This window comes from Danio aesculapii, chromosome 23 (genome assembly GCF_903798145.1).
Source record: "Danio aesculapii chromosome 23, fDanAes4.1, whole genome shotgun sequence".
In the NCBI taxonomy this organism is placed as follows: Eukaryota; Metazoa; Chordata; class Actinopteri; order Cypriniformes; family Danionidae; genus Danio; species Danio aesculapii.
Window position 1 is genome coordinate 41,338,774 of NC_079457.1, and position 13,078 is coordinate 41,351,851.

General features: G+C 36.6%; 1 protein-coding gene across 5 annotated transcripts in view; it reads right to left on the minus strand.

Annotated features, from left to right (window-relative positions):
* The window catches only part of atp2b3b (ATPase plasma membrane Ca2+ transporting 3b), a 116,522-nt gene that overhangs the window by 74,387 nt on the left and 29,057 nt on the right, over positions 1 to 13,078 (minus strand). For all 5 annotated transcript variants that reach the window (XM_056448750.1, XM_056448749.1, XM_056448754.1 and 2 more), the window contains exon 3: positions 1,785 to 1,982. In XM_056448750.1, coding sequence (XP_056304725.1) covers positions 1,785 to 1,982 — 198 coding nt within the window. The remainder of the gene's footprint in view (positions 1 to 1,784; positions 1,983 to 13,078) is intronic.

Below are 13,078 nucleotides of genomic sequence, written 5' to 3' on the forward strand. Positions count from 1 at the left end.
TCACAAACCTCTCTTAAATTCGTATTTTTAATAGGAAGCTATACAATATTATATTTGTGCATATACATTAGGTTAGTCAGCACTGAAGCCAAATCTGGAGCTTATCTAACAAAATAACTTACGATAACAGTCCAAAAACTAGTACAGCCAAATTTATATGGTATAGAAAAATATTAAATACAAATTTGAAAAGGAGGAAAAATCAAGAGAAGCAAAAAAAAAAAAAAAAAAAGAAAAAGAAAAATGTAGTTAAGATTTGGTGGTTGTATTTTATTTTATTTTTTGCAATATTTTGCTTTAATTTAATTGTATTATTTTTCAATTTGGTGACTAAAATATTAATTTTATAAATATATCTGTGCAAAATATACATTCAAAAAGGCAGAGACACCAAAGCTCCAAAAATGCAAATTTATTAAATTAAAAAAGGCTGACACAAAGCGTGTAATGTTTCGAGCACACCGCTCTTCATCAGACATTGTTTATCACAGTAAGTTGCTCCTTTTTGTAGACTTCCAGATCACATGATCTCCTATTATCTCAAAACAAGAAAAAAAGAAAAACAACACACAAGAAAAAAACACACATTTATAACTTATAACTATATAACTATAAATTTATAACAATATAACAAGGAAAAAGAACAAAATATACATCAAAATATAGCCAATAAACCTTTACCCAAACACCTAATTAAAAATAAAAGAATTATTAAAGAAAAGGACGAATGTCAAACTCCTCATTTAAACCTTGACAATGAATCTAGAGTGAAAATCCAAAAGGTTTCATGTAATAACAGCAATTTATTAAGATCTCCCCCCTGACGTGGACACTTCACAACTTCAATCCCTATGTATTATAGAGTGGAGACAGAATGTCTCATGAGATATGCTGCGCAATAGGACTTGGATCATGATGTCGAGTAGCGCTTCAATGTTCAGAAATGCAAATATTTAATGTGGCTTAAACATATATTTTTTAAATGATGTTTAACAGAGCAAGGAAATTTTCACAGTATGTCTGATAATATTTTTTCTTCTGGAGAAAGTCTTATTTGTTTTATTTCGGCTAAAATAAAAGCAGTTTTTAATTTTTTTTAAAAACATTTTAAGGTCAAAATAACTTGCCTAATTACCCTAACCCGCCTAGTTAACCTAATTAACCTGGTTAAGCCTTTAAATGTCACTTTAAGCTGTATAAAAGTGTCTTGAAAAATATCTAGTAAAATATTATTTACTGTCATCATAGCAAAGACAAAACAAATCAGTTATTAGAAATGAATTATTAAAACTATTATATTTAGAAATGTGTTGAAAAAAATTTCTATTAAACAGAAATTAGGGAAAAAAATAAACAGGGGGGCTAATATTTCTGACTTCAACTGTATGTTTAAATTAATTATTTGTATCAAATGCCAAACTTTGCTGCAAAAAGAATCTACCTACGGGTTCCAATAAAGTCAACTCAACTCTCTCAATACACTATCACATAAAACTTTCAGAACTCATTGACTCAAAGCTACATGTTGTCCTGTTTATTTTTCCCCAGCACTCTTAAACTCCTCCCTCTTGTTTTCTCTTTTTCTGCATGCCTGCTTAACATCCTCTTTTCTCACTCCATTTTCTCACCTTTATTCTCACCTTTTCCTCCCACACTCCCTTGATTCATTCCTTTCTCTCTCTCTCTTTCCTCCCACTCTCGATCCATCATTTCCTCGACCCACAGCGTCCCTTTAACTCCCTTCCTCTACACATCTCATCCCTCCAACATCCCTATCCTCTCACCTTCACTGTCCTCTCCGGGTGGCTGATAGAAGGACAGGGCTAGGGAGATGATGGCTGCCACCTCCAGAATGATGAGGGTCACGTCTTGTAATGCCTCCCACACCAACTGAAGGAAGGTCTTGGGCTTTTTCGGGGGTATGAAGTTTTGTCCAAATGCCTGTCTGCGTTTCTCCAGATCTGTTGGGTTATCTGACAAACCTAAAAGGAAAAAAGAAGAGTAAAATCAGGTCATCACTACATATATACATATATATAGATATATATATATCCACACCACCACCAGTGTGCAGCATCCATTTGGATGATGCGAAGACAGCCACAGGAAAACGGCGCCTGAGCGCTCACCACACACCAGCTATTGGTGGAGTGGACAGACAGTGATAGAGCCAATTCGGTGGATGGGGATGACTGGAGGGCCATGATGGGTAAGGGCCAATGGAGGGAATTTGGCGAAGACACTGGGGTTACACGCCTACTCTTTACAAAAAATGCTATGAGATTTTTAATGACCACAGACAGTCAGAACTTCGGTTTAACATCTCATCCAAAAGATGGTGCACACTGAACATATGGTGTCCTTTTCATTATTACTGGGGAATTAAGACTCACACGGACCACAGATTGAGCACCCCCTGCTGGTCTCACTAAAACCCCTTCCAACAGCAACCTAATTTTCCCATGTGGTTGCCATCCAGGTACTTACCAGGCTCAACCCTGTTTAGCTTTAGTGAGTAATCTTGGGCTGCAGCGTGATATGGCAGTGGCTCTATCTCAGTTCTATTATATTACAAGGTGCTCAAAATACCCCACAGATCATTTATTACATCATGTTGCAAATTCCTATTTTTGGAAGGAGGCTAAACACTGTTTTTGAGTGTCTCTTTAAATATTAATAAGCTTCTTCTCCCTGCCCCCTTTGCAGAAGAGGGCGGAGCCTTTAAAGCTTGTACCTCATTTGAAGTCTTTGAGATATTACTATGTATTTTTTTGTTTTCATATTCTAAAAATCCATCAGAATCTTAGAAAACCTGCACACTGATTACACTAACCAATGCGTAATAATTAATCCTTGTTGAAAAAAAATCACTAAACTATTCTGAGTCATTTCAAGCAGTAATCATTTTGTTCTCCTCTCTCTTTCCTCAAAAAAGAAAATAAAAGATATCCAATACATTGCATGGAGAGAAAGGATAGTTCACCTCCTTTTCAAAAGGATTATCCTGGAATTCAACGTTTATTTCAGGAAATCAGTGGCATTTTGATACTTTGGTTGCAATACTGTTGTCACATAACTTCAATAATCCTAAACAGAGTCTGGCAGTAGCTATGTCAAAAATATGGACACACACAAACACACACACTCGACAAACAGCAGCCTGGGAAAGGTGCATACCAGGCATAGAAACCAGCAAGATTACTCAAGGAGTTTTCAACCATCTGCCACATTCTGTCTTTGTTTTGCATACTTTGTTTGTCATAAAGTGCTCTCAATACAAAGAAAAACAATATCTTTTGATTGCAAAACCATGACACAATAAAATAATGCAGTTTTGATTGTTGGTGATTTTCCCCTGTTGTATTTTTTTTTTTTGTAATTTTTACTGTTAATCATCAGTTGCCCTTTAGATAGGTCTGTGCAAAAAACTTAGTTTCTGGATTTTATATAAGTATAACAGCAAATTAAAGTGTGTACGTGTGTGATGCATAAGGAGTTTTCAACCACTTGCCACATTCTGTCTTTATTTTGCGTACTTTGTTTTTCATAAAGTGCTATGAGTGACAGAATTCTGGATTTTGCCATTTGCTTGTACAGTGACTCTGTATTGTCAAAACATCTATAAAAACACTGATCTGAAATGTTTTATGACTGACAAAACTTCAAGAGAAAATTTCAGACTGGAATGAATCTTACTTTGATGACAGCAAACAGAACATCAGTATTAATTTGACTGTGCCCTGATGAAGTCTTGGTCATGTTACCTTGCTCTTTGTAATCTTAAAATCGTTAGAAGTGTGTGCACAAAAAAACTCTAATTAAGTACACTAGTTAGTCCTTTTTTCCTGACATATCTATAGGTGGACATGTTTGTGAATGTAAACAGTTGGGGAGAAAATAATGTATTGCATCTGTAAATTAGACATGTAAAACACACGACTAACATAACTCTTGTCAAACAGCTATTTTGTTTAAAGGACGCCTATTATACCTTTTTCAACATTTAAGATAAGTCTTTTGTGTCTCCAGAATGTGTCTGTACAGTTTCAGCTCAAAACACCCATCAGATTATTCATTATACCTTTCAGAATATTAGATTTTCTGCTCTGAACTCATTCTAGCTGTTTTTGTTGCCTGCGCCTTTAATACTGGTTCTCCCCACCCACCGTTCCCACGTGCCTGTCAGAGTGTGCCTCAGTCTCTGGCTGCATCAGATAAACAGCACAGTGACAGACATGAAGAAAGCAGATCTCAAGTAACGTTTGTGAGAAATACTACAGTAAGAACTTTTTTAATTGATGTATTTGTTGTGGAGTTCATTCAAGCCTTCCTCTGTAGTAGCAGCATTAGTAGTTGTAATATTAGTAATTTTCTGTAGTAGTAGTTGGTGTAGTATTAGTGATTTATTATTATTATTATTGTTGTCAGTTATTATTACTGTTGTCCTTTCTTTCTTTTTACTATCATTATTACTATCTTACATTACCCCTGACTGGTTTATTTCTATCTGTTTTATTTATATCTATGATACTTCATTCATTTATTAACTGTTATTGTCCCTTATGTATGTACTCTGACCTGTCCACCAAGTTACCTTGACATGCACATACACACAAACACACGCACACACACACACACGCACACACGCACGCACGCACGCACGCACGCACGCAGGCACGCACGCACGCACACACACGCACACACACACACACACACACACACACACACACACACACACACACACACACACACACACACATATACACATATACACACATACATACATACATACATACATACATACATACATACATATATATATATATATATATATATATATATATATATATATATATATATATATATATATATATATATATATATATACATGCACCTGCCAGTACCTGACTATATTGTTGTTGTTTTTGTTTTTTGTTGTTTTTATTGATGCTTCATTTTCTTTGTATTTGTATGATCCCAATTTGTGTACCTTTTTGCATGTTCTAATTAAAATAAAAAATTCAAGCCTTTCTGCAATGATGAGTCACATACAATGTTGTTACAAAGTTCACCCACACAGACAAACACACAGCAGGGACACACACAGCATGTTTAACTCTGCACTGTTTTTGCATGGCAAATGTGACAGGTTACACGTTAATATCCACTGCTGTATGGAAATCCGTTATGTTAATGTGCAAAATAAACCTCATTTAATGACCACAAACCGGGATTGAAGCGTCTTGCGGCTGTGGCGATAAAGACTGTAAAAATCACTGTAATTCATAACAAACATGCACTGATTTAAAAACGTTTAAAACTTGTACAAATCATTCTTGATCACATTTGATATACAGATCTTTTAATCCCAGTTGCTTTGCGCACGTCCTGTCTTGTTGATATGATTATACGTATTAGACATGTTAATACGCGGCTGTCAATCAATTTGGTGGGCGGGGAAACCTCACTCCTACATCACGTTGCGGTGGGCATCAAAATGGGAGGGATTTGGATCCTATTTTTAAACATCTGGAAATTTAAATATGAGACTTATTGTCTTTATATCACCCCAATATGACACACTATACCTACACACAGTTCTGTCCAAACAGCTTCCAAAAGAGGATTTTCCTCATAGGTGCCCTTTAAAACATCCAATCAACTTCACTCACTGCAGTACTCTAATCAGAATAGGTTACATTGACTGTCTAGCTCGTGATGTAATTTGATATTTAATGGCTCTGTAAGTTTAGATTCAATAACCTTGCACCAAAATGCTGTAAATGACCATATTTTCACTTGAAACTCTTTGTTAGACCTTTAAGAACAAATCAATATTAACATTTTACTCAAAATAATCCCTAATAAATCCTTAAAAACTGAGAATTTGAAGTGGTCCCTACATTTTTTTCATACAGAGCGAGAGACAGACAGACAGAGAGCGTTTAGAAGAGCCTGTGTTTGCCAGTCTTTCATCACTGCAGTCTGGACCAAACCGTTCTTTCAAAAGTGCATGTGTAAGAGTTCATAGTCTCCTACTGCGAACACCTCCAGTAACATTTCACACAAGCGCTAGCCTCAAATACACCACGGAGCTAAGTGACACCTTTAATAGCATATGCACGGCTTCCCTTTCCTATTATCACCACACATTAAAATAACACATTTAACCAAAGATTCACAGGAGAGCCATGAAGGGAAGCTAAATAACAACACAAACTGATATCAAAGCACAACCGACTAGAAAGTATCAATCTATAAAAGTAGCCTGTTCCAAAATAAGAAGCCATGCCAGTCTGACCGAGCCACATATATTGAATTTCTGGAGTAAATAATTAATCGCGTGTTTCTGCTCATTTCAGAGGGATTTCATATAGAACGAGGGCCTGAGAGAAGAAGAGATGGATGAAGATGAAAAAGCGACAACATATTGCGTTTTATGTTCCCCCTTTCCCCGACCATTTACGTCTTTCAGTCTTTCTGAATCTTTCTCTTATTCTCTCTTTCATAGATTTGTGCAGTTTCCATGGCGATGAAGACATCAAGCACAAATCGTGCCGTTCTTCAACTTCCTGTCTTCGGGCACCTTTTCGCCCAGCTACAGATGATGTCATTGATTCGGTGCGGGCCACGAGAGCTTTATAATAGATTTTTGATTGGTCTGCTGTGCAAGTCTTTTTGGAGCCTGGGAGAAAATGCATGATGCTTTCAGTCAGCGTTGAAGTCTGTAGAGTCACTCGGAGAGAAACCCAGCATTACAGCTCAGCTGAATGAGGCACTATTGACGTCAGTCTGCGAGCGTGCATGTGTGTATGCGCTGAACATGCTTCAAGGACTGACGAGGACAGGACAATCCAACCGGAAAACACTTTAAGTGGACAAAGGAAGAATGTATGGGCTGTTATGTATACAGTGAGTCAGAACATCAGTCCAGCTAGAAAGAGGGTTATACACTGATCACAGTCACTCCATACCAGCACTCAGCACTAAACCGTGCTATTACCATATAGAAATGCATGCTAATACAACACTCTAGATGACAAGTGGACGTATGAATGTAGATAGAGAGACAGAGTTAAGATGAACAGAAAATGAATTGGGATGACAAACTCAGGTAGCTTATGCATATGTTCTGATAGATCTGCAGCATTTATTCATTCGGTTTATGAAATTAAGTGGACCAATTTGTTTGTGAAATAGACTGATTTTAACTAAGAATTTGTTTGAGAGAAAAAAACATTGATAACGCTTTAAGTTCTTAAAGGGCACCTATGATAAAAATCAATTTTTGTAAGCTGTTTGGACAGATCTCTGTGTAGGTATAGTGTGTCCATTGTCATATTGCAGTGATATAAACCCAACAAGTCTCTTTTTTAAAGTTTCCTGACATTAAGCTAGGACCCAATCCTAGTCATTTTGAGGCCCACTGCAAAGTGAAGTAGGAGTGCGGTTTTATTCGCCCACCGAATTGATTGACAGACGCCATGTTCCTATAATAATAAACTAATAAACAAATAAACTGGAATTAAAATATTTGTTCCAACTCTCTGCGATTTTTATAAGTTTAAAATATTTTTAATGTAAAAAAGTCATTCTTAACCGCTATAATCACCACGGCCACATGTTTTTTTTAATTGTGTTATAACACAAATTCAATAGGGCAAAATTTGATTAACAACTTTCATCTACATTTACAGAACAGAGCACAAATAATAATCAAATCAATAAGATAATAATACAATTAAATAAAACACTTTAAACACTGTAGAATGGACACACAATCACAACCAAAAAAAAAAAAAACATTTACACTACCTGGTCTTCTATTAATTTCATTTTTTCTTCTTCCAAAGTTTGACTTGAGCAACTATAAGGATTTACAGTATAACCAAAATTCCTCTTGGAAAGAGGTTATGCATTTATTAATATAAAATTTACTCCAAAAGTAGAATATTGTTCAATACAAATTGAATATTAACATCTTCCCCTAATAAACCACATAAAATATCATTTTTAGAAAACTGGGAGGACAACTTGAGAGAAACTTTTTAACCACTGGAATGAATCAGACCAGAAGGTTTTGCCAAATTAACAGTCAAAAAATAAATGTGCAGTCATTTCAATGTCAACCTCACAGAACGTAAAATTGTTGTAATCAAAGTTAAATCTCTATCTAAGAAACTCTGAAGATGGGTAAATATCATTGAATATTTTAAAGTCTACTTCTTTAGCTTTGGGAGGTATGGGGAAGCAGACTAAACATAGTTTTAAATTCGATAATAGAGCTCTTGGAAAAAAGAAAATACATTATTTCTACTTGCTTGTATTGGACATTTATCTTGTTAATATTGATGTTTTGGTTAATTGGTTAATATTGATGTTATTATTTTATTAGGTATTTCACTCTTGTCTAAAATATTGTCAGTTTATCAACAAATATTTCAGATAAGATATGTCATTTACAGTATATTGGTGACCACATTACTAACCATCATTACAAATGCCTTCGGAATAAATTTCAATACCCTATTGTGTTGCTTATGATCACATGGTGTCAGTAAACGCTAATGTGTGTGTGTGTGTGTGTGTGTGTGTGTGTGTGTGTGTGTGTGTGTGTGTGTGTGTGTGTGTGTGTGTGTGTGTGTGCGTGTGTTTGCGTGTGTGTATGTGTGTGTACTGCAAACAGCATTTGAGTGAGACTCATCATTTCAGTAAGGCTTGAACAAACTCCACCGCAAATTCATTAAATAAATTATTTTTGTCGAATATGCTGTATTTCAGCTTCAGAGTCTGTCTCTGTCACTGTGCTGTTTATCTGATGTAACGCATGATGAGAAGCAGACACGCACATGGTAAAGGTGGGCAGGGAGAAGCAGCTCATTTTCATTTAAAGCCACAGGCTACAAAAACAGCTACAGTATACTCAAACACCAAAATGGGCAGATTATGGGGGATATAATAAATAATCTGATGGGTATTTTGAGCTGAAACTTTACAGACACATTCTGGAGACACTAAAGTCTTATTTAACATCTTATAAAAGGGGTAAAATATGTGCTCTTTAAAGAAAACTTTTGCTTAACTTTTTCTGATTTCACACAATTATTTCCAATGAGTTCTAAATTAATTGGTTGCTATTCTTAACAAAATGAAAAGTATTTCAAGTTGATTCGGTTCACTAGACTATATAAACCCATTCATTAATTAGACTCATCTAACTGCAGTCAAAGTTTTTATAGAGAAAAACACTAATAATTCTGTCATGATGTGTCATTTAACTGGTTGACAAAATCAACCAGAAATTTTCCAAATGATTTAATTCTCTAAATCAAATAGAATGATTTTTATTTGATAACTTACTGATCCACTGTAGTTAGCTCGTTAACAGTGATAAAAGATGATCAAAATAAAATCAAGCCATTTTCCCACTGAAAATCTTAATTAGCTCTCATTGTATAATTTGTGAAACAATCGATTTGCTGAATCTTTGTTTACTGAAGTGACAGTTTGATTAAAAAAACTGACAGATTTTTACCACATGGATTTTAAAAAGTAACTTGACAGTGACCATGTTTACATGGATATCAGTAATTGAATTATTTGCCTTAATCTGAATAAGACAATAATATGATTAAGGTGTTTACATGAGTTGCTTTTGAATGTTCCTTTCATGATCCCGTTTAACATGTTAGAGATCGATTAACGTCCTTGCATCACCATGCGAGTTTTATGTAATTTCGGGTGTTTCATTTTTAATTTGTGGACTTTATTTGCAGTTTGACACTTTCACTTTTATTCAGGAACATTTCATGCATGCCTCCCATGATAAATGAGATATTAAATGCGAGCAAAAACTACTGGAAGGGTTTTGTTTTACTGGAGTTTGATACTGTATGCCATATGGGGAAAAAACCTCTGCATTTTGCAATGCAGGGGTCTGTGGTCCTTCACTGACATGGTAGGTACAGAGAATAGTGATGCGACTATAATAATAACCGGGTCCTACCCGGTACTAGTAAGGTATACCTAATAATGCGACTAAAATCGGCATCCTCCATATGTCTTAATTCGATTTCTGTTTAGTTCTTAATTGGATTAAATTAATCCAAACCTGCTGTCTACATGGAAGATTCTTAATCAGACTATTGCCTTAATCGTATTAAAATCGGAGTATAGGTGTCCATGTAAGTGTACTCAGTGACTGAACCTCATAGCACTTGTAGAAAAGGAGTTTGTGTGGAACATATAATGCATTCAGGCCACACTGAGACACAGAAATCATAGTTATCATAATCAGCTCATGTCAAAAGATCAGATTACAGTATATGCACTTATGCAATTTGATCACCAATCATCTATATCACTTGCCTGTAATACTATACAGCAAGCATAATACTTAAACACAAAGTTCACCCCAAACTGACGATTGTGTCATCAATTACTTGTTCCAAACCTGTTGGATTTTAAAAAATATTCTGAAGAAAGCTGGAAACCTGTAACCATTGACTTACATAGTATGAGTTACTCCGCTTTCTTCAACAACAAAATAAAACCTTTTGCGTTCAACAGAATAAAGCAAGTTATAACGATTTGGAACCAGTAAATATTAAATAATAAGCTTCAAAATAGTAGTCCATATTGACTGTAAAAGTATGGAAAAGAGCAAACAGAACATCTTTCAAATGTCTCCTTTTGTCTTAAAGAGAAATAATAAACTCGTACAGGTTAGGGATGGATGAGCCAATGTAGACAGCATTTTCATGTCTGTGCGAACTGTCCCTTTAAGCAAAACTGCTGAGTAGCTATGCCCGCATCCATTCGCTCGCTTTAAAGAATCTCTTGCTTTTCAAACACCCCACCTCTCTTTCTCCCCCCACCCTTCTCACTCACTCTCTCTCTCCATCTCCCCTTGGTGTGTCCTTGACAATGCGGCAAGCTGTACCAGAATTCCTTCTCTCTCCTTCTGCTACTTCCTAACCTCCCTCTCTCTCTCCCTCTCTCTCTCTTCCTATTCTCCATCCAGCCTCCACCCCCATTGCTCTCGGATCTCGATGTCCTGCAGCAGAACAGGTATATCTGTGTACGTTCAGGCTGACAGAATGATACGTCCACGCCCTGCCTGCTGAAAACAGTGCATATATAGCAGAGATCTGTGGATCTGCGGTCCGCGCACTGAAACTCCGCTGGACACGCATTGCTGGAGAGAGACGGGAGAGACACTAATGGACTTCCATTTTCAGGGCCTCATCTTCACAGTGTCAGCCTTATTCAGCGTCACTTCATCTCCGCCCCCTCTGCTTTCCTCTCCTCTCCTGTTGTCTCTGCTTTGTCATGGCCATGTAACAGGATTAGTTCTGCTTCCACTTGCACTTAGAGGCAAACTTCACTTATTGTGTGACAATTAGCATCAGGAGCATCAGTTTTTTTGTTATCACCTGTCAACAGAGCAGTCCCCGATGACAGCTGTTAGCCATCTCTATACATAAAGCCGGTCCGAAAGCTTTCACATCTTCTCAACCGTGACACAGGTGGCGGTGTCAAGGTTTCCAAACCTTTTGTGTTCCTTTATTTTAGGTTTAGAGTAACCACTGAAATGAAATTTACACAACGATGCGCATCTGATGTTCTAGCAACCATACATTCATCTGTCACTATACAAAAAATACTTATTTTAAGGGATAGAATTAAAAAAGGAATGGTTTGTCATTGTTTTACTTAATCTTTACCTCATTCCAAAGCCACAAGAGCTTAAAAGTTGAAGTAATTGCTTAATGCATGTGTTTTTGTGACATAAAAACAAAGGTCATTGGTTCTTGTGGAAGCATAAATGTGTTTGAGCAAGATGCAAAGCAACTCGTTGTTTATTATATAGTCTTCTGTTCATACATACACTCACCGGCCACTTTATTAGGTACACCTGTCCAACTGCTAGTTTTTTTACAAATTTCCAATTAGCCAATCACAATGACATGGCAGAAACTCAACGCATTTAGGCATGTAGACATGGTCAAGACGATCTGCTGCAGTTCAAACTGAGCATCAGAATGGGGAAGACAGGGGATTTAAGTGACTTTGAATGTGGGATGGTTGTTGGTGCCAGACGGGCTGGTCTGAGTATTTCAGAAACTGCTGATCTACTGGGATTTTCATGCACAACCATCTCAAGGGTTTACAGAGAATAGTCTGAAAAAGAGAAAATATCTAGTGAACAGCAGTTCTGTGGACGCGAATGCCTTGTTGGTGGGGTCAGAATTTGGCGTCAACAACATAAAAGCATGGATGCATCCTGCCTAGTATCAACGGTTCGGGCTGATTATGGTGGTGTAATGGGGTTGGGGATATTTTCTTGGCACACTTTGGGCCCATTAGTACCAATTGAGCATTGTGTCAACGCCACAGCCTGAGTATTGTTGCTCACCATGTCCATGCCTTTATGACCACAATGTACACACCTACTTCCAGTAGGATAACACACCATGTCATAAAGCGCGAATCATCTCAGACTGGTTTCTTGAACATGACAATGAGTTCACTGTTCACTGCCTCCACAGTCACCAGATCTCAATCCAATAGAGCACCTTTGAGATGTGGTGGACCGGGAGATTCACATCATGTGATGCTATCATGTCAATATGGACCAAAAATCTTAGAGCAATATTTCCAGTACCTTGTTAAATCTATGCCATGAAGGATTAAGGCAGTTCTAAAGGCAAAAGGGGGTCCAACCCGGTACTAGTAAGGTATACCTAATAAAGTGGCCGGTGAGTGTATAGTAGCCAAGTGTTAAGTTAAAAAAAAAACACTTGCAAAAGTATCACAGAATAGTCCCGTGCAATGTATCACTTCTTTTTTTTACATAAATCCTTAATATGTCCACTTTTCTTTGTGCACAACTGAATGTTCACTTTATGAATGTTGAATGTTGAATGTTGTACTTTATATCAAACATATTATTGAGGCTGTTCATTTTGACCCAACTGCACAGCTCATGTTTAACATTTACATTTAGCAGAAACTTTTATCCAAAGTAACGTACAAATGAGGATAAAAGAAGCCTTTCAAATGCAAAACCTGCAAA